General features: G+C 34.3%; 1 protein-coding gene across 4 annotated transcripts in view; it reads left to right on the forward strand.

Annotated features, from left to right (window-relative positions):
* Window positions 1–23,196, forward strand: part of KRIT1 (KRIT1 ankyrin repeat containing) — a 37,257-nt gene that overhangs the window by 3,359 nt on the left and 10,702 nt on the right. Inside the window, exons 2-12 of one of the 4 annotated variants that reach the window (XM_082631667.1) lie at window positions 1,896–2,054; window positions 3,001–3,160; window positions 6,260–6,352; window positions 7,514–7,643; window positions 8,644–8,887; window positions 9,098–9,213; window positions 9,438–9,581; window positions 15,957–16,113; window positions 17,067–17,174; window positions 19,404–19,560; window positions 20,349–20,500. In XM_082631667.1, coding sequence (XP_082487793.1) covers window positions 1,953–2,054; window positions 3,001–3,160; window positions 6,260–6,352; window positions 7,514–7,643; window positions 8,644–8,887; window positions 9,098–9,213; window positions 9,438–9,581; window positions 15,957–16,113; window positions 17,067–17,174; window positions 19,404–19,560; window positions 20,349–20,500 — 1,563 coding nt within the window. In that variant the 5' untranslated portion in view covers window positions 1,896–1,952. Of the gene's footprint in view, window positions 1–1,895; window positions 2,055–3,000; window positions 3,161–6,259; window positions 6,353–7,513; window positions 7,644–8,643; window positions 8,888–9,097; window positions 9,214–9,437; window positions 9,582–15,956; window positions 16,114–17,066; window positions 17,175–19,403; window positions 19,561–20,348; window positions 20,501–23,196 lie in introns of those variants that run through there. The other 3 variants (XM_082631666.1, XM_082631665.1, XM_082631668.1) reach the window with 3 other exon arrangements.

Consider the following 23,196-nt stretch of genomic DNA (forward strand, 5'->3'; position numbering starts at 1 on the left):
CAAATATTCTAGAGAAGTAATAAGTATTAACAAATAAAGCTTTTTGCTAATAGATTTTTTTTAACATGAATTGACCAGCACAGGAATTGATTTGCTTTAAATCGTGTTTAGAAAACTAAGAATTACTTGATTTCTCTTTTTAGGTGCTTAATAGAAAAAAGGGTTTCCATAATAGTGCCATATATGTTACAAAATATATTCACAATGCAATGTCTTTCTTTTGGGGGCTGGCAGTCTTCAAGGAGGCATCCATACATTTCAAAATTTGTTGGGTTTTATTATCTTGAGGTCATTGTTAATCTGAGGTGAAAAGTAATTGCTAAATAGAAATTCTGAGAAGAAAAAAGCCTCATCTTTTTCACTTAGTATAGAAAGTGCTGTTGTATGAGGTGGGTTTTAAGATGATCTTATGGAAAAACTGAACTGAAAAAAATTCCACAAGGTATAGAGTGAAAATGAATGTCTTGAAAACTTTTCACAAAATGAAATGTCTCAATCCTAATGTTTTCTGTAGTTTCTCTGTTGAGACAGCTGTAGTTTCTCTGGATCTAAATCAGTGAAAATTTTTATAATCTAAAATAAAATTTTTATAATTTATAACTAAATTTATAATTTAAAATAATTTATAAATTAAAATAATTTTTGTGCAATAATTTTAATGGTTCTTTTAATTTTAGGCTAACGTTTACTTAAAATGTCATAAGTTACTGGATTTTAAAAACATTTCTTTTAAAGGAAATTTTCCAGTTATAAGGCAGTGGAAGGAAGTAAATTAAAGCCTTTTGTTATTACACAAGGAAGCAAATTAAAGGTTTCAAAATGACTTTATTAATTGTAGTTGAGAAAACAGAATAAAGTCCTCTATCTCCTCTCAAAAGATATTCAAAACCTTTCTTGAAAATGAGCTCTTTTTTTTCTATGAGAGTTGGGGCAATAAGGAAATCATTAAATAGGAACAGGTCATTTTAATGCCTAATGGACTTTAAAAAAAACTGAAGAAGGTTCATTTCACCATGGACAGGAAAGCAACTCCTTGCTTGATGTTCTTTTAGAAATTTACTGGCATATAAATGAGAAGAAGTTTTTTTTTAAAAAAAAATAAAATATATTCAATACAAAGAGATGTTTTAGTCTAGCCATGAAAAAAATTAATAATAGCACTTAATGAAGAGATGGAACTATCAAACAACTGAGAGTGCTTGAACTTCAATTACTTGTTAGAAATTGCCTAATGGAGACTTCAAATTAGTCTGGGGGAAAAAGTGTGCATGTGTATGTATATTTAAATATATATATTATATATTTGGAAGAAAATTTTTGGATTATGTAGGGAATTGATAATGGAAGTGGGAAATATTCTTAAGTCATCATCAGAAAGCTTTTATCAACTGACTAAATGTTTTTGAGTCTGTGATAGGCAGCTCCAATGAAAATTATAAACTATCCTTTAGTTCATCCAAATGTCAGATATCAAAGTTATTTTTAAAGATTCTGGAAAGAATGTCAATGGCAGCTATCTATTTCTAGCTTCCAAACTATTAACAGTATGACAATCACTTGTGCAATTTATGGAAAATAAGTGGGTACTATTCTAAATTGCTAGTTCAAGCCATTTTTTACTTAGTATTTACAAGACATTTTATAATCATATCACCTTTTTTTAGGTCCAAAAGGCAGATTCTTATGCTGTTAAGACCTATGAAAGTATGTATCCCCATTTTAAAAAACAAAAATCTACCTTTAATAGAAAAGGAAAAAAGGACAAGGTAATCTTAAATTATAAACAAAGGTTTTAAATGGTAACATATAATCAGTCATCTCTGACTTGCTTTTTACATAGTATATGTATTCTAAGATAGAAAAATCAACATTTTATTTTTTAAATTGTTTTTCAGAGTGGTGATGTGTCCTTTAATTTAATCTTTCAAGGGATTTCTTTGTTTTATAAAGCAATGGGAAATCCAGAAAACATAGAAGATGCGTACGTTGCTGTTATTCGGCCAAAGAATGCTGCCAGTCTCAATTCTCGGGAATACAGAGCTAAGTCATATGAAGTGAGAACGATTTACTAACATTTGATTTTCAACCATTGAATGTCATTCTCCATTATCATTTTCATTTACATATAAAGTATAACCATAGCCTGTAAATTCTTGTTGATAACCTTGATCTTGACAAGCTAGAATTTACAGTCGTAGATCTGCCCATCATCATGTCTCTTCCGCTGCATGTGTTTTGACCATTTTTCTATTCATTGATATGGATAAATTATTAGATATTAGAAGTTACTTATTTGAGTTTTACTTGTATAACTTATGAGAGTTTCGTTTTTAGTACAGTTTACGGAATGGCTCTCAAAAATTGAAAAAAAAATTGCAAAATTCAGCTTATTCAAAATTCCAACCTAAATTTTGTTCTTGGTTGTTTTCCCAAAGAACTATTTTTTAAAGTTCATTAAAAAATATCTTTACCTTTAATTAAGTCTTAGGCAATTAAGTTACTTCTCTGTAGTCTTGAATACATATATTAGTAAACATGATTGAGGCTCCCACCAAAAAAAACCCAAAGCAGAATTGTTATCTTTTCTATGCAGCAGATTTCAAGCATCATAAAATACTTCTAATCTAATCTAACTTCAACTAACTTCTCTAGTATTTTGCTTTAATTGCTTTTTTAAGGTTAGTTTTCTGAAACCTATTAAGGGATACTGCAGGGGTTCTGAGCAGACTGCTGCTTCAGCAGTGCTCTGGCTTACTGGTTCTCAGTCTTGGCTACACTGTTAAATCACCTGGGGAACTTTAAAATTTCCAGTACCAGGACTCCACTCCCCTGACATTCTGCTTTAATAGGTCTGAGATGAAGCTGTGCATTGATACTGTTTTGAAAGTCCAGGTTATTCTTATATGCAGCTAGGGTTAAGAAAGACTGCTGGCTTATTATATTCTAGGGCAAGTAAATTTTATTTTAAACACTCTCTTAATATTATTTTTCTCATCTAAGATTTTGTTGCATGAAGTTCCCATTGAAGGACAGAAAAAAAAGAGAAAGAAGGTTTTGTTGGAAACTAAACTTCAAGGCAACAGTGAAATAACACAAGGCATATTGGATTATGTAGTAGAAACCACCAAACCAATTTCTCCTGCAAACCAGGGTATCAGAGGTAAGAAACTTTTCTTTTTAACACAGTTGGCTTTAAATGCTTGTGGAGAAAGACATTTTAAAAAGTAGGTTAAAATCAGTTTCTTTTTACGTTCCTTTTCATTTGAAAAACTTGAAAAAGACTCAGAAATTTCTAGGGTTTTTTTTTAAGGTGCAGCCAAGCCCCCTTCCAAAAGTAACTTAACAATTTTTTTAAGTTAAAAAATATTTTTGAAATGTTTAAATAATTTTAAGTGAAAAAAAATTGAAAATATTTAAATTGTGTTAATGATTTGTTCAAGAGAGAGAGGAAGCCAACGGGTGGCTTGAAAATTAAAAGAAAGCACAAAATTACTTTTGTTAGAAGTATATTTCCCTAGATAAGTATCTGTGAACTACTATGTTTGTTTCTCTACTCCAGGACAAGAGAAAACTATAAACCTCTCTCCATAACTAAGTAACAGTTAAGATTTTGTGTATTAGAGCAAGTCCTATAAATTACCAGTCAGCAGAGGTTTTCTTCCCATTTGGTCACAAGAAGAAGATCATTTTCAAAGAGCCAAAATGAATTGTAGAAGTATTCACCCTGAAAGGTTCAGGCCTCATTTAAAATATTAAATAATCTATAGCCTATGAAACTGATTAAACATTAATGATCAATTTTATCAGGCTGTGGCCTCACAAGAAGCATATAGCAGAAGTTACAGAAATTACATACTCTGTCCAGGATTCAGGCATTATAATTAAAAAGGTAAAGCTAATTTCAGTCAAACAGCAGTTGAAAACAGTTGTTGATAGTGAGGTAAAGCATACCTCTCTGTGCCTAGTTTTTGGTTTTTTAAAGCTTATTTAGTGTTTTTTTCTATTTGTTCATCTTTATAGAGATTAGTTGTCTAATTCATCTCTCACTAAAGAGACTATTTTTGTTGCAGAGATAAGGCTGAATCCTGTCATTTGATTTGTTGGTTATTTGGGATAGTTGTTCTCTAGAGATAGCTGAACTAAGCCTGTTTCATAACTTCTGGAGGTACCATTCACCATATTTACCTCCCCAACCGGTAACCTCCCAATAGGGCCTGCAGGGTTTTTGTGGCTTGGGGCTCTAAGCATTGTAACTCGAGATTATAAGAAGTTTCTGCATAGATTTACAGATCTTTGATACACATTCTGAGTACTACAGAGAGAATCCCCTTTCCCTAATTATCAGATTGACTTTTTAAATAAAATGATCTAGAAATTGATCTTAGCTAAAAAGGGGGCCTATCCCTGTGGGTGATTAAGGCAAGTGAAAGGCTCTTCTTTTGGATGCCACAAATTTGTCAGCCTTTTCTACCTCAGTCTTGGATTTCTCTGATAAATTTTCATCCAGATTTGTTTTACTATCACTAAGTTGTTACAGTTATCAGGATCTATTCTGAGATCAAATTACTGAGACAAAGTCTGAGCCCAAATCACATATTTGAGCTGAGATAGACAAGTCATAATTTGCTATGAATTAGCCAAACTCTACCACTTGGTTCATTTACCAAGAAGGGGGATATAAGTGATATCAGTGTTAACAAAAATACCCCCGGCCCAGAGGGCTGGGTAGTTTTTCTTAGGAGAAGTTACAAGTGGATAGGCACCCTGAAACATGTCTAGCACAATTATGTCTTATATACTTAGACAATAGAATGTACTAATACATTTTCAGGCAGCTTTTAATAAGAGAAATGAAAGTAAAGAAGTTTTACTTAACTAAATAGACAGTTATATCAATGAACCATACCATACCTGACTATCCTGTTCAATTGAGGTTTTCTAAAAATGTGAAATATTTTTATAGAGTAATATGATTTCTTATATAAGCATCACATGAAAATTACCAATGACTGTATAATAGCAGTAGTTGTGCCTTTTTGTGCTATATATAGTTTATAAAGCACTACCACAATTACTTATTAATGAAATTCTTAAATTGGCCCTGTGAGTTGGTATATAGTCATTTTTACATCTGTAAAATGGAAATGCAAACGTAGGTTGTCACCTACAAAAATCATATTCCCATTAGTGGAGGAGTTAGAACTAGAACCTCATTCCCCAACTTGTAATCAGTGCTTTTCTTTCCCTGCATGACAGATCTCATAGTTGCATATATAATTTGCAAAGTAGGCAATTAACCAATGGATCAGAACTGGATTTAGGGAAACTGCAAGGCAGGAAAGATTAAGTGGGACAAGACCTCAAGCCAGACAAAAGAAATATTGCCTCTGAAATTTATTAGAATGTATCTAACACTTATATTTTGTACAAGTGTCAATTTTGTAAAAAATTGTTTGGGGGCTATAATAATAATGTGCCATAATAATCACAAATATTGACTCCAGCATTTTGTGAATGAATGAAGCTGCTTGAGCTCATATTATCTACCTGTCCACAGAAGGCATCCCGCCAGGCATTCCTACCTGGGTCAAGAACAAGGTTCTGTTTCTTGGGGTGGGGAGATTGGAAGGGTTGATAAAAATTTTGACAAAGGTATCCAGAATATGAAAGGTTTTAGAGTGAAAGACTTGTAGGTTATTATTTATAGCCCCCTTGCTGCCAAATCAGGAACAACAGACTAAGTATAAGAATGGTGGCTACAATTCAGAACAATAGTCTATAGCCCAATCAGATTTTAATAAAAACTGAAATTGAGGGTGGAGGTTGAATATTAAATGAAGAGCTGCTAAACTTTAAGACTTTGCAGTTTATGTACACTACGCTTCTTGGCCAGCTTAGACTTTAGTGAAACTCTTACCATCTACATCCCAACTGAATGAAGTATATGCCTGTTCACCTTGCAGGATGTGTTGCTGTTCAGCTGCTCTGTCAGTCCTTAGCAGGATGGTTTTCCTTGCTACGTATAGGAAGCTTCTCTTCTAGTGAGTCAGAACAGGGGATCTATTGGTTGATTGTCCACAGAATGATTTACATTATTATCAGAATTACCAGTTTATTAGTGCCCATAATAAAATTGACTTTTTATATTTCAGTTCCTCTTAATACTGCCTTTAAAATATTTTTTCTAATTCTCAAGGTAACATATAAGATTTTAAAAGGCCCATTATTTTTATCTTTACTGACTTAAAAAAATGATTAGGAAAACGAGTGGTACTAATGAAGAAATTTCCTCTGGATGGGGAGAAGATGGGCAGAGAAGCGGCATTATTTATTGTTCCATCAGTTGTCAAAGGTAAAGTCTAAGTTTCACCTTATGAATCTTTGTGTACCTTAGGTGCTAAGTTAAAGTCTGTTGAGGAACTTAGGAATTTGGATTCATAGTTACTATTGTAATACTATTATAAAATACATGTTTTTAAGATAAAGGAAGATGGAGAAATTTGTTACTTAAAAAGATGTTTTGATTTCAAAGTAATATTCAGGCTTCCAGGCTGATTAGTAATGTTTTTGTTTCTGTTTTTAAAAGTAGAACAAAGAAGTGAGGAAGGAAGCCATAATCGAAACAAAAAGTTTTTAGCTTATAATGAGGGATTTTTCGGACTGTGCTATATAGGTAGAATAGAAATAAAAATTTATATATTTTTGAAAATTAACAGATCATGATTAGAACCTGTCTTATATTTGGGAAAAGAAAGTGTCAGTAGTAGTTCTAAAATACTCTTCCCAACAGTAGTGATAATATTTAAAGAACTTAGATCTAATATGAAATTTAATTTGAGCTTTGACAAGGAATTTATCCTATTATCCTGGAATAATAGAAAAAATATTGAGCTTCAGTGCAGACCTTGCAGCCCACTAATTTTGTGTTCTGGGCAAATCACCTCTTTAAGCCTCACCTCTTTATTTGTAAGATAGGTATCTGCTCCTACTTGGTTCATCGTGCTGGAAGAATTCAGTGAGGTATTATATGTAAAAATCACTTTGGAACCTGTAGAGTACTGGCCTCATGTAAGGCAGTAATAATACTAATGATATATTAATGACCCACTGTGGACATCTCATCAGACTGCTGCTACACAGTACTTACACGTATTTTATTAGCCAGCTCTACCATTCCAGAATTTTTTTTTTCCCCAGCCATACTTAGGTTAAACAGATCAGTATGTTAAATGGTGCTGGAAATCTTATTATTAATTAGAATTTTACAACATTGTTGAGGAAGAGAAAGGGGAAACAATTTCTATAGTCCTCCAGGATTCTAAATCCTGCGTTCACCCAAATGGATAAGGTCACAGAGCTGGCCAGCACTTGAATCCAAGTCTACCAATTTAAAATCTAGAACAATTTATGTTATACCTAACAATTTTTTTAACATACTGTGTACTTTTAAATAAAAATCATGCAGTCGTAAACCTTTTATATGATGGCATAATTCTTCATTTTTCTTTTTCAGATAATACTAAATATACGTATACTCCAGGATGCCCAATTTTTTACTGCTTACAAGATATTATGCGAGTCTGTAGTGAATCCAGCACTCACTTTGCTGCACTTACAGCAAGAATGTTAATAGCCTTGGATAAGTAAGAACTGCCATTAAAAATATTTTTTAATAAATCAAATATATGTTCATATTAGATATTAGCTCTGAAAGATAGAAATTCTTTTGGAAGAAAATAATAAAATTAATAATATATATATTAAGAAATGGTAAGTTTTTGAAGTATAATATAAAAATTTTAAACCCCAAAGACAAGATTGTCCTGATTTGTTTGCAATATGTTAAGTTTATTCTTAGAAAATGACAAAGATTGCCCTGGCCTAAGAATTAAGATTCCTTTGTTATAAAACTAGATTTAGTATTGATTTACCCTTATCAGTGAACAAGTCGTTTCACCTGTCATGCCTTTTGTCCTTCTGTAACAGCAGGTCTAATGTCACCTACATCTCAGTGGTTTAAATTTTTAAAGGGCTTCATGTTTTTTGAAAAGGATTTTAATTATTATTATGTTACATGCATTAAAAAAATAGTTTGCTATGTCCAATAACAGAACTTTTATTTACAGTAAATGAAATACTTAACACTAATTAAAATTATAAAAATCCCGGGACTTCCCTGGTGGCACAGTGGTTAAGAATCCTCCTGCCAATGCAGGGGACACGGGTGTGAGCCCTGGTCCAGGAAGATTCCACAAGCTGCAGAGCAACTAAGCCCGTGCACCACAACTACTGAGCCTGAGCTCTAGAGCCCGTGAGCCACAGCTACTGAGCCCGTGTGCCACAGATGCTGAAGCCCATGCACCTAGAGCCCGTGCTCTGCAACAAGAGAAGCCACTGCAATGAGAAGCCTGTGCACATCACTGAAGAGTAGCCCCCACTCACCGCAACTAGAGAAAGCCTGTGTGCAGCAACGAAGACCCAGCAGAGCTAAAAATAAATAAATAAATTTATTTTTTTAAAAAATTATAAAAATCTGAATGTAGTACTAGAAAGAATCACACATCAGAGTTGGATAGTAGTTTAGTTTTTTCATCTTCACTTTTTAACAAATACGTCTACTACCTCTTCTTTTTATTTTGCCAGGTGGTTAGATGAACGTCATGCACAATCTCACTTTATTCCGGCTTTATTCCGACCTTCTCCTCTTGAGCGGATAAAAACTAATGTTATAAACCCTGCATATGCTACTGAATCAGGTCAGACAGAAAACTCACTACATATGGGCTACAGTGCACTAGAAATAAAGAGTAAAATGTTAGCCCTAGAGAAAGCAGATACGTGTATTTACAACCCTTTGTTTGGATCAGATCTTCAATATACAAACCGGGTAAGAGTTGAATGAATTTTGGTCCTGATTTCAAAAGACATTTCATTTCAAATGTAATTTTTTTTCCTGAAATAAATGCATCTATTACTAATTGTAAACATTAAGATGACATCTGCACTTAGCTCTATTTTTATACATCAAAGTCAAGTATCTAAAGCTCAGTATCTAAAGCTGTTTTTGTTTTTGTTTTGTTTTGTTTTCCCTTTCTAGGTAGATAAAGTGGTAATAAATCCATACTTTGGTCTAGGAGCTCCAGACTACTCAAAAATCCAAATTCCCAAACAGGAAAAATGGCAGAGAAGCATGAGCAGTGTCACAGAAGACAAGTACTGTTCTGGTTTTCCTCCACATTGCTTTTTAAACACGTACATTCTAATGTTAAAATACTGTTTAAAATGATATATGCAATTAGTATGCAATGTAATCATTGCATAAATGATTTAGTTTACAGCTGCTCAGTGAAACATAGCTTTCATAGATATGTCACATTTGTTTCTAAACAATCTGAATTTCAACAGTGCCTTTTTTTTTTTCTTCTTTTAATGATTAGGGAACGACAGTGGGTAGATGATTTTCCTCTCCATCGAAGTGCCTGTGAAGGAGATTCAGAATTATTAAGCCGACTTCTCAATGAAAGATTTTCAGTCAACCAATTAGATAGTGACCACTGGGCACCCATTCATTATGCATGCTGGTAAATAGATTATTCTTTTGTTTTTAGAAAGAATGAATCCTTAGTTTATAAATGTTAGTGCTTCTTTTCAAAGCTGTTCTCATTCCAGCCACTTTTTCCTCTACCATGTTTGACTTATGAGCTTTCTCTGTAGTAATCTTTGATTACTGTGTATGTGCCACACTGTTCAGATTTACAAGGTCTGCCCCACAGGAAAAGTATCATTAATGTTCTCAGGCATCCTGAGGTCATGCAGTAGGATAGCTAATGACTAGCAAGTGCCATTGCACAGCACACGGTCCCTTATTCACCCTTGCAATTTCTATTTTGTACTGGAGTTGTGTTATGTTTGTTTATCCTTATTATATTTTATTTTATTATTATTTATTTTTTATTTTTGGCTGCGTTGGGTCTTTGTTGCGCGCAGGCTTTTCTCTGGTTGCAGTGAGTGAGGTCTACTCTTAGATGCAGTGCGCAGGCTTCTCATTGCAATGGCTTCTCTTGTTGCGGAGCATGGGCTCTAGGCATGTGGGCTTCAGTAGTTGTGGCATATGGGCTCAGTAGTTGTGGCTCGCGGGCTCTAGAGCTCAGGCTCAGTAGTTGTGGCACACGGGCTTAGTTGCTCCGTGGCATGTGGGATCTTTCCAGACCAGGGCTTAAATCTGTGTCCCCTGCATTGGCAGGAGGATTCTTAACCACTGTGCCACCAGGGAAGCCCTATCCTTATTATAAAATTTACATGTGTTAGCTACTTATGATTTGACCTTGCATCATGTTAGAAAAGTATTCTTTTAGTTCTTTGGAAAGCTGTGGTATCAAGAAACACCAAAAGTTTTCATTAGAATTAAAGCCTTCCTTTTTTTTTTTTTTTTTTTTTCATGAGAGGGATTAGCTCACAGGATTGGAGTTAGCTCTTTCCACTAGTTGTCCAGTATAGTTTTTGCTCTCATACACTTCTCACATAATAATAACTCTTCTCCTCAGCCTGGGCTACGTTCTTAAATTTATGTTCGTAGCAGTAGTTAACTATTTGCTATAGCCTGTCCTCTAGAAAGGATGTAATAAAGTTATTTACCATTATTTCTTATGGGAAAGTTGCTTTTGACTTACTGTTTAAAGTGAGCTTCTTTGGCTAGTTTAAGAAGTGCCTGCACTATTTACGGCCTGGTAAAGTCCACAACGTTTTAGCTGCATGATGTTGAGCAAGTGACTTTACTTCAGAGGTCCCCAACCCCCAGGCTGTGGACCGGTACTGGTCCGTGGCCTGTTAGGACCCAGGCCGCACAGCAAGAGGTGAGCTGCAGGCGAGCAAGCGAAGCTTCATCTGCCACTCCCCGTCACTTGCGTTACCTACCGCCTGAACCATCCCCCGTCTATGGAAAAATTGTCTCCCATGAAACCAGTCCCTGGTGCCAGAAACGTTACTGCTGCTTTACTTTACCTCTGTGCATCTTAGTTTATTATCTATATGTAAAATAAATTAATTAGATCATTTTCAACTCAAACTCTTTTTATTTCACTGTGATCAGATAGCTTATTGATCAATATTTCTGATCTAGTAGCTAAGTATAGTTGCTTTTAATATATATCTTTTCTCCATTAAAAATATGCTGTTTCCTTAAAAATATGCTCCTTTATTAAATAAATATGCTCTTAATTTTTTTTCTGTTTCCTTGAAAATATATTCTTTTATTCTATGAATGTATTCCTAATTGTTTTACCATTACAGGGAATTTTTATACTCAGATTTGGAAAGAGTTACCCTAAATCTTCTTTCACTGAACTACAGTTGTTTCTTCAGATTACTGGTAGATACTGGTAGCAGCAGCAGTACCAGAAGAAATCACATGCCTTTTCTTGAGCTAAACAAAAAGAGGTAGAGAATATAGTTCAAACTCCAAGAAAGTACACTGTGGAATTGAAAAAGATAGAGGCAGTAAATTTTAGCTTAGGAATCCCAGATTTATATTAGCCTATATTGTTGCTCTTTTTGCGGCAGGGCCTTTTTTTCTTCTCTATTAAAAGAATGGTAATATTTTCAACTGCCTATTACATAAAAACAGAAGTACGATATAGTATTTAATGTGCTTTGGAATGTACCTATGTTTCAGACCCAACTGAAACTTTTAGTTCCTAAAAGTATGGCCTTTAGCAAATTACTTAATGTCTCTAAGGATCTGTTTCTTTATCTAAAAGATGAGCTTAATTTTCGGGCCTCTCTTAGGATTAGAGGAGAAAATGCAAAGCAATGCTTTGAAGGGTACCTGGCAGTAATAAGCACTCAAAAAATATTGTCTGTTATTAAAGTGTTATAAAAATTTAAAGATTTTGATGTCTGAATCTAAACTTCATTAATCTGTTGTATTTTTATTTGTGAAGTCTTATTACTGCAGTACACCGAGGAAGAGTTTTATCCTTCAGTAAAACTAATGTCTGTCAGCTGGAATAATAACCAAGTTTACTACACCACTAGTAGTATATAGGTCACCTTGCAATACTTTTTATTTTGTTTATTTTGGGCCGCGTTGGGTCTTCGTTACTGCGCGCGGGCTTTCTCTAGTTGCAGTGAGCGGGGGCCACTCTTCATTGTGGTGCGCAGGCTTCTCATGGCGGTGGCTTCTCTTGTTGCGGAGCACGGGCTCTAGGCACGCGGACTTCAGTAGTCGCAGCGTGTGGGCTCAGTAGTTTTGGCTCGCGGGCTCTAGAGCACAGGCTCAGTAGTTGTGGCGCACGGGCTCAGTTGCTCCACAGCATGTGGGATCCTCCCGGACCAGGGCTCAAACCCGTGTCCCCTGCATTGGCAGGCAGATTCCTAACCACTGCGCCACCAGGGAAGTCCTGCAATACTTTTAATAAGATAGATAATTTGATTCATGTGAATTTGAATGAAGACTGATTTAACTGTTTAGTAAAGAACATAAATTACTTTATCTTGGAAATGTACTCTTATTCACTAACTGGTACAAGGATTGAGAAGGGGAATACTGGGCTATCTCATCAAGAGACTGGGATTTGGGGCCTATCTTTATAAGCTTAGACAAGATGTTTTACCCGTCTTTTTCTGTTTTCTCATCTTTAAAATGAGGGGTTTTATTAGATCAGTGGTTCTCAAACTTTTGTGTTAGGGCTCCGTGTCATTCTTCAAAATTACAGGATCCCAATTAGCTTTGGTTTATGTGAAGTATATCTAGTGTTACTTACTATATTAGAAGTTTAAACTGAAAAATATTTTAAGCATTTCTTAATTCATTTTAAAATAACAATAAACATATTAACATAAATAACAAAGTTTTATGAAGTATGCCCTTATTTTCCAAAAACAAAAATAATTAATGAGAAAAGTAGCATTATTTTACATTTTTGCATCTTTTTACTGTCTAGCCTTGTAGAAGATAGTTGGATTCTCACATCTGATTCTGCCTTTAATTTGCTGCAATTTTCATGTCAGGTAGCTTCTAGAAAACTCCATTGTACACTTATGAGAAAATGATCATGAAAAGGGCAGATAACATCTTAGTATTATTATGAAAATATGTTTGACCGAGAGGACACCCTGAAAATATTTCAGAGATCAAAGAGTTTCCTGGATCAGTCTTTGAGGACCACTTAATTAAATCACTCCTAGGATTGCTCCAAGCTTCAAAAATTCTCATATTGATGACACATGCCTAAAAATTTTCTTTACTATAATCACCATTTTCCAAAACTATTTAAGTTGGCTTTCTCCCCTTATGGGTAACTTGTCAGCCACTCAGTAAAAGTCTCACTGACATCTCATATTTTCTCACCTCTCTCAAATCAGTATCTTCTCTCTCTGATAGTACTTTCAGGCTTCATATCATTGCTAAAGAGTATTTTAGAACTATGATGATTTGGCTCCCTACAAGTTATTCCATCTGATTTCATTTGGGCCTTCACTGTAGCCAGTTGTGTGTTGTCTTTGTCTCATTCATCTTGTTAGCCTTTTGTAAACTATTAGCATCTTGTAAACTATTCTAAATCTTTCTACTCTTAAGCACTTAAACTTCCACTACCTTTTTTCTCTACTCTCATCAGATGGTTTTACCCCCTATTTTCAAAGACAGTTGACGCCATCAGAAATGTCCTTCTTCTCACTCCAATCATCAGTTTTTGTTCCCATCTCTCTCCTGTATCATAGGGTTTGCTTGAAAAATCCTTCTTGTTCCCCATTAAATTCACTTCCTACTTTTCTGCACTTTCATTCCCCTTGTCTTCAAACAGGTTCCTCTCCCTTCTTGAAAAAAACCTTAATTTGAACCTGCTGCCTCTTCTGGCCACTATCCTGTTTATTCCCTTCCTTTCATAGCCAGACTTCAATGGTAAGGGGGCCACACACACTGCTTTCTCTTTTTCACTCTTCATGAACCTTCTTAACCTTTTCTGAGTTTTTAATCTCTTTCCCTGCTCTGCTGCATTAAATGCTGTTGACCATCCCTTTGTTCAAGGAACAAATTGCAGTTGGAAGGACAGCTATAATGGAGCTATAGTAAAGGTCAGTACAAATGCAAGATATAACTGATACCATTATTATTATTATTGAAATACTGGTCTCCATTCTGTGACCCAAGCATGTGTTATAGTATGGAAACAGCTATACTAAGATTCAGAAAACTGGATTCTAACTGGCTGGTAACCATGAGACCTTGGGCAAGTTACTTTACTGGTACAAGCTTCATTTTTTTCATCTGTGCACTAGAAATATCTCTGCCTGCATCATAAGTTGCTGTGAAGATTATATTAAGTAATTATATAAGGAAATACCTTGAAAACTTTAAAGAATCATACAAAATATGTTTATATTAATTATTTTTATTATTACTTCTTGAATTGCTCCCCTAATATCTTTTCCTATCCTGAAAGTGTTTTTCAAGATGCATTTCATTGTTCTAAAATGTTCATCTTTCTCAAAATTCTCAAAGATTTCATCCATTCCTCCCAGCCTTAACAGTAATTCTTTTCAGTTGGATGAATTTGCATATTCTTAGATATCTCAAGCTTTTGCCTTCCTTCTGAGGACCAAGTCTGCATTTTCAATTGCCAACTGAACAATTTAGTCACTTTTTTTTTCTTTTTTTTTATATACATAAGGCAGTTTGGAGAATGCAAAGACATAACCTTCAAGGAGCTTCCAGGCTGATAGAAATGTATATATACAAGGATGAAAGTAGATAAAATGAGGTTAAAAAGTAAAACTGAAATGGTAAAATGTAGTGGGAATATAGAGGAGGTAGATTTTAAACTGTTTCAGAGAAATAATAGAACTTAACCTAAACAAAGTCAGGAGGGGTAAAAGGACATCTCAAGAATAGCTAAGAACATGAGCAAACAGTCATATGAATAAGAAGGCTAGGATACAATTAGCAGGTTCAGGGCGTAGGAAAACCATAGGGTATGTGAGGGGGAAGAAAGTTGACAGCAAATCGTATTAGTTCCAAAGATGTGCTATTTTCCCCTCAAATGCACCATATTTAAAAGCAAATTTCCTTTCCCCTTCTACCCATTTATTTCCAAGAAATGAATTACCTTTCCACCATTGCATTAGATTGCAACCTTATATAAGTCTTTGTAACCAAATGGTGGACTCACTATATCTCGCACATTCTTTGTACTCTTTGCTTACTCTTTTTCCCACTATCTGGAATATTTACTTCTCTTCAGCATCTCTTCAGCTTCTTCCTATTTAAAATCCAGTTCAAATTATTCTTCTATCAGAACACTTTTCAGAACTGAGACTGAAATCTTATCTTCCTTTTCCAACATTTTTTAAAACATTAATTATATACTATTATGATTTGACAAATACATATTTTTTGATTGTTCTCCTCAACTGTTACTTAAATTTTACAGCATTATGTAACATCTCATGTTTTTGTTTTCCTCTCTGATTACATTATAAGCCTTTACCAGAGCAGAGACTATTCATCTTAACGTATCTTTGTGTCTCCCACATTGCCTCATACAGCAGCTATGTGGAGAATTACGTCTTTGGGCCTATTTTGTAAATCAAAGGCAGGGCTGAGTAAAAAGCATTATTAAGTTTATGAGTTACTTTCTGCTTCTGAAAAGAATTTTGACTAAAAATTTTATCTCCCTAATTTATAATTTTTGTATTGTATTTTGTGTGATAGTGATTCTCTATCATCTGCTCTATCTTGTATTTGAGATTATATTTTCTCCCAGTTGATCAGAAATAGAAACAGTTGAACTGAATCAGAGTAATTCATAAGAAATCCCTAAGCACTGTAAACATTACATCAGTGTCTTCATTCCTTGTTCTCTGCGCTAGAAAAATCTTAGATTTCTTTGAGATATTGTCTAAAATTTGGATTTTTCAAACATTTCAGATGACTTTTTAGGTGTTTTATTGTTTTATAGGTATGGAAAAGTTGAAGCCACTCGCATATTGTTAGAGAAAGGAAAGTGCAATCCAAACCTTTTAAATGGACAACTTAGTTCTCCTCTTCATTTTGCTGCTGGAGGAGGACATGCTGAAATAGTACAGATTCTCCTAAACCATCCAGAAGTTGACAGAGTAAGTTATTTTCCAGGCTTTTTTTTTTTTTTAAATGATCAAACAGTGAATAACAAGTAATGACACTAAAATGTTAAGTTATACACTTGAGAGGTCAGCTGAAAAATAAAAACAAATTTCACTTACTATATAGAATAAGTAATATTTATGTATACACTTTGCTTTTGTACATAATTTTTTAGATTATAGTAAAATACGTCTCACATAAAATTTACCATTTTAGCCATTTTTAGATGTACATTGGCATTAAGTACATTTACATTGTTTTAGAACCATCACTGCCATGCATCTACAGAAGGTACATAAAATTTAACCTCTTTTCATTTTATAGTGTATTTTCTCAAAAATATCTTTAAGAAGGAAAAGGATATTTTGGAATTTGTATTAACAAGTATTTTGGGGCTTCCCTGGTGGTGCAGTGGTTAAGAATCCATCTGCCAATGCAGGGGATGGGGGTTTGAGCCCTGGTCCGGGAAGATCCCACATACTGCGGAGCAGCTAAGCCCGTTCACCACAACTACTGAGCCTATGCTCTAGAGCCCGCGAGCCACAGCTACTGAGCCCACACACCTAGAGCCCGTGCTCTGCGACAAGAGAGGCCACCACAATGAGAAGCCTGCACACCACAATGAAGAGTAGCCCCCACTCGCCGCAGCTAGAGAAAGCCCGCGTGCAGCAACGAAGACCCAACGCAGCCAAAAAAAAAAAACAACTTTAACAAAACCTTTGTTGTTGCTATAATCAGAACTTTTGAAAAACAATAATCACATTGACTAGTGCTTTGAGTCATCTTTGGCAGTTCATGTTTATTTTAACTATAGCATGCACTAAGATTGCTTAATATGTACTTAACACTTGACAATAGTTTTGTAATGAAACTTGATATTTTCCCTTATTTGTACATTTGTAATGCCTCTTATCTTTAACCTTTTCTTTTTTCCTCACATTTCTAGCACATAACAGACCAACAAGGAAGATCTCCTTTAAATATTTGTGAAGAAAACAAACAAAATAATTGGGAAGAAGCTGCAAAATTGTTGAAGGAAGCCATTAACAAACCAGTAAGAATTATCTTCATAAATACTAGTTAGAAGAGGGAAGGGATGTGGGAACAGATGTATATGTATGACTGATTCACTTTGTTATAAAGCAGAAACTAAAAAAAAAAAAAAAAAAAAACTAGTTAGAGCCAAGCATTGTATTTAAATTGATAAGTAATTTGAGGATCTGTGGCAAGGGTGGAAGGATATAAATGTATGGATGGCTTCTTTCCTGCTTTTATAAAACCTCATGGTTAGACTTCATAGGTATTAAATTTGTTATCATCACTAACATTTGGACATTTATTCTTGCATATCAAAATAAAACTGCATAAATAAATCTTTCGATCAGTTAAAATTAATCTAATTTCCAGTGTAATCTGTATACTTGATATGCTGATTACAAATTTTAACCTATTCATTGAAGCATCTCTCTCTACTTAGGCCTTCTAAGTAATATATTTGTAAATATTGGGTTGGCCAAAAAGTTCGTTCGGGTTTTTCCATAATGTATGAAAAACCTGAATGAACTTTTTGGCCAACCCAATAATAATATTACACATCATTTGGTAATTTAGTTTCTGCAAGTTGTCATCTATTACAGATTCATTTTCCTCCTCAAGATAGTGAATGGGTTAAAATAGGAGATTTCTAAGTCTTTTATTCTGCCAGTTCAACCTGGCCTTTCCACCTACTTACGTACAAAATAATTAGCAGTGACATTAAAATAGAGAAGAATTAACAATTAGAAAAAACTCAGTTATGCCTGAAAGTTATAGTGACGATAAAACTGTTATCAGTTTAAAAATTGTTTGGAAACTTGCAAACCAGATAAAAGGATTTATACCAACTGATAAAGGATAAAAGTTTTATACCAACAGGTATAACCCATATATTTGAGCCTTTCCAGACATTCCTATTAGGTAGGCAATGAGTATTTGTTGAGTATTTCTGTAAATTTAACACCATAAAATGCTGAAAGTGATGTGATAAAGAATACATATTCTTTATTTATTCAGTACATGATCTCTGTCTTTAAGGAAAATTACACACATTCATACACATTTTTGTCAAAACACTATTTCCTGAGTACAGGACAAAAGCAAGGAAATAGATGAGCAGTACAGGCACCCTTATGTTATACTTCGTTGCAATTTGTTTTCTATTTGTATAGTTAAAACACATTTTTAGGGACTTCCCTGGCAGCACAGTGGTTAAGAATCCGCCTGCCAATGCAGGGGACACGGGTTTGAGCCCTGATCCAGGAAGATCCCACATGCTGTGGAGCAACTAAGCCCATGAGCCACAGCTACTGAGCCTGTGCTCTAGACCCTGCGAGCCATAACTGCTGAAGCCCATGCACTGCAATGAAGAGTAACCCCCTCTTGCCGCAACTACAGAAAGCCCGTGTGCAGCAACAAAGACCCAACACAGCCCAAAATAAATAAATAAATAAGTTTATTTTGTAAAAAACCACATTTTTATTTCTCATATAATTTTTATATCTGAATGTATAAGATAAAAGGAATTAGGTACTTTTATCTAAAATGAACTGTCCTGGAAGTTGTTTGGTGGCATCAGTTACTTCCTATAACAATAAAAATGTATTGAGAATATCAGTTCTCTCTGGGATTTTCTGAACAGGAGGAAAGAAACTGGCTCATGGTCCATTGTTTCATAACCTTTACCTGCAAAATCTTCTATCACAGATTCCTCTTAGGACAAATTATTGCTGGTACACATTTCTACATTCTAATTTGTGGCCCACTAAACTCATGAGGTACTTGACTAACACCAGATTTAGTTAACCAAGTCTATATCCCCCATTTGATATTTACATTGTACAATAATGGCTTTAAAATATCCTTTCAGAAGATTTTGAAGTTGAATATTTTTTAAAACCCCATTTGCCTTAGTTTCTCAAACTTACTTATTTGACCATGGAATATTCAGAGGAAAACATGTTAGAAAATATAAATAATGAAAAAAAAATTTTTTAAATATTGCTAGAAGGGCCAGTGGTTAGGACTCTGTGCTTCCACTGCAGGGGGTACAGGTTCAATCCCTAGTTGGTGAAGTAAGATCCCACAAGCCACACGGCAAGGCAAAAATAAATAAATAAAATGCCGCCAGAAGATTCTCACTTAAAGTTGTTTTTAAGCAGATGAAGTTGAAATTAAAGCATTTTGTTGTATTGGGATGTATAATTTATAACCAGGTTGCATAATTTATTATCATTCTTTGTCCTAGTATGAAAAAGTTCGAATATACAGAATGGATGGATCATACCGTTCTGTTGAACTGAAGCATGGAAATAATACCACAGTGCAGCAGATAATGGAAGGAATGCGTCTCTCTCAAGAAACACAGCAATATTTCACTATTTGGATCTGTTCAGAAAACCTCAGTAAGCAATTTGTTATTCTGTTGTATAAACCTGATTATTCCTTTTTGAGAGTGGGTTGGTAAACTTAAGTATAGCATCAATTATTATTGACTTTTAAATTTTCAAATGATACAGTGTTCTTCTCTTTTATACAGATTGTTTATGTTCAAACTGCTGAAACAGATAAGCCTCTGCTTCCTCCTGGCCCCTCTTTGTTCATACAATGTTTGAAATGATAAAAACCAAAACATTTTTTCTTTGGCAATGAATTTGATTTGAATGCTGTTAAACGTAGTGCTCAGCCAACTTGCCTTTGTTTTCAGTGCTCACCTCATCTCAGAATAATACAGATTTTCTTTTTCTGTATATTGGTTTTCTATCAGATCTTTGTTATTTAAACTCAACCCAATGTCATTATAGATTTGTCTCTCAGACAAAGTATTGCAGATACATAAGGGATTTCATTGAGTTGGTTGTGATTGGTTATCTAGTGATTTAATTGTATTTTTTTAAACACCAAATTCTACTGATTTTCTTATTAAGTAGGCTATCATGGAATTAAGGATCTTAAATATATTTGATAAATTTTATTCATTTTCAGATTTAGTCTCATAATTCTTACATTCTTAATAAATAATTAACCTCAAATTGGGTAGTAATGTTGATTAAAGTCAATATTGATTTAAATTTAGACCTTTAATTTGTGTGTGCTCAGTACTTAGGTACAGAATTTGATAAAAAGTTTCTATGTGTTGATTTAATTGGTTCATTTTTACATTATCATTTATAAAAGGAAAGATGTTTTTCAGGCCTTCAACTCAAGCCTTACCATAAACCATTGCAACATGTTCGTGACTGGCCAGAAATACTTGCTGAATTGACTAATTTGGATCCCCAAAGGGAGACACCGCAGCTTTTCCTAAGAAGAGATGTGAGACTTCCTTTGGAAGTTGAGAAAAAGGTTTGCTCAGAAATCTTTTTTACAGTCATTTAAATGTTCAGAATCTACTGAGTTCCTGTTTTAAGCACTAGAGGCAAAAATTGTGCTCTTCCTTTACAGGAGGTTTTATTTCTGTTTTTCTGTTCAATCCTTACATCCCTGTTGTAAGTGGTAGAGTTTGAGTCAGTCTACTTACAAAGCCTCTGGTTGGTTTTTCCATTTCCCCACCTCCATTGTCTTAGAATACAAAAGAAATAGAGAATCCATCCTAAAGAGAATTACCAACCAGATGGGAGAAAGATTTTAGAGTAGAAAAAAATTTTAGAGTAGTTAGAAAGGGAGTACAGTGTCAGATAAACTTAATAAAGGGCTAATCAGTTGTGTAAGTTTCAAAGGAGCAAAGAGATGCATTGGTGTAGGGGGAGAACAGAAAAAACATTCTGGTTAGAGAAGATTATATTTACAAAGGGGACATTAAAAAGTTATTCTCAACAGTCGGTAAATAGCTGTTTTTGACTCAACAGAGAACTATATAGATAGTAAAAAATGAGAATGGAATTTACATTTGATTAAAAAAAGGTCTGTCCCAAACAAGTATGTTTGGATTTGAATTACTGTAAATTTTAGAGGAGAAGTGAAATAATGTCATCTGAGGTACGACTGGACAAGGAAGAAACCTAAGGGAGATGTTACAAGTTAAACTAGGTGATAATCTAAATGCAGTGGTAGCTGTGAAAACTGGGGGAAAAAGAAAAGTTCCAGGGTCTCATAAATTTGGTGAAGAAAAAATACACAATTTCCTGATTCTTTATTCAAGAAAATATTAAACAGACAAGGTTAAACAAATTTCAGCACATGAAAATTTCAATGACCTTGTCCAAACTTGGTAAATGTTTTATGCCTGACTATTCATATTGTCCCTCTTCTGTTATCAAACTAAAGGTAAAAAAGGCATTTGACAAAATCCAGTAGCCTTTCATGGTAAAACTCTCAGAAAACTAGGATAGATGGGAACTTCCTCGGTGTGATAAATGGCATTTATGAAAAACCCACAGCTAACATACTCAGTGGTGAAAGACTGAAAACTCCTCCTAAGATCAGGAACAAGACAAGGATACCTGCTTTCACCACTGCTGTTTAACATAGAACTAGAAGTTCTAACGAAAGCAATGAGCCACACTCCCCCCACCACCACCCCCAAAAAAAGGAAAGAAAGAAAAGAAAAAAAAAGAAAGGCATCCAGATTGGAAAGGAAAAAGTAAAACTGTCTCTGTTGATCACAAATGACATTATCCTGTATATAGGAAATTCCAAAGAATCTACACAAAAGCTACTAGGGCTAATAAATGGTTTCAGCAAAGTTGTAGGGTACAAGCTCAACACATGAAAATCAGTTGTTTCTATAACCAGCCACAGACACTCCACAAAGGAAACTAAAAACTCCATTAAAATAACTTCTAAAAGAATAAAATACCTAGGAATAAATTTAACAAGAGAGCTGCAAAACTTGTACACTGAAAACTACAAAAACATTGCTGAAAGAAATTAAAGAAGACATAAGTAACTAGAAAGACATCCCATGTTCAAGGATAAGAAGACTTAATATTGTTAAGACATCAATACAAGCAAAGTGATCTACCAATTCAACACAATTCCCTAACAACAGACGTTTTTGCAGAAATGGGAAAGGCAATCCCCAAATTCATTGCAAAGGGCCTTGAATAGCCAAAACATTCCTGAAAAAGAAGAATAAAGTTGTGGGATTCACATTTCCAAATTTCTTAGTACAAAGCTACAATAATCCAAACAATGTGGTACTGATATAAGGATAGACATAGACCAGTGGAATAGAATTGAGAGTCCTGAAGTAACCCCATATATCCATGCCAACTGCTTTTTGACAAGGATGCCAAATGCATCCAATGAAGAAAGCATAGTCTCTTCAACAGATGATGCTGGAACAACTGGAAATTCATATGCAAAAAGTATAAAATTAGACCCTGATCTCACACCGCATCAGAAATTAACTCAGTGTATCAATAACTTAAATATAAAAGCCAAAACCATAAAACTCTTAGGACAAAATATGTGGGTAATCTTCATGACCTTAGATTTGGCCTTGGAGTTTTAGATATGACACCAAAAACATGAGTAAAAAAAGAAAAAATAGATAAATGGGACTTCATCAAAATTAAAAGCATTTGTAAATCAAAGGACATTATCAAGAAAGAGAAAAGACAAACTAGAGAATGCAAGAAAATATTTGCAAATCATAAATCTGATAAGTGTTTACTATCCAGAATATAAAAAGAACTACAACTCAACAACGAAAAGACAACTCAATTAAATTGGGTAAAGGACTTAAATAACATTTCTCCAGTAAAGATATAAGTGGCCAACAAGCACAAGCGAAGACGCTCAGCATTATTAGTCATTAAGGAAATGCAAATCAAAACACAATGAGAAACCACTTCACACCTACTAGGATGGTTGTAATAATAAAAATTTATAAAAGAAGATGTTGAGTTTTGATGAGGACATAGAGAAATTGGAACCCTTGTATGTTGTAGGTAGGAGTGTAAAATTGTGCAGCTGCTGTGGAAAATAGTTGAGTGGTTCTTCTGAAAACTAAACATAGAATTACCATTTGATCCAGCAATTCCACTCCTAAGTATATACCTAAAGGAAACAAGAACTCAAACAGATACTTGTATTCC

Source organism: Mesoplodon mirus, assembly GCF_964341445.2.
Source record: "Mesoplodon mirus genome assembly, chromosome: 9".
Classification (NCBI taxonomy): domain Eukaryota; kingdom Metazoa; phylum Chordata; class Mammalia; order Artiodactyla; family Ziphiidae; genus Mesoplodon; species Mesoplodon mirus.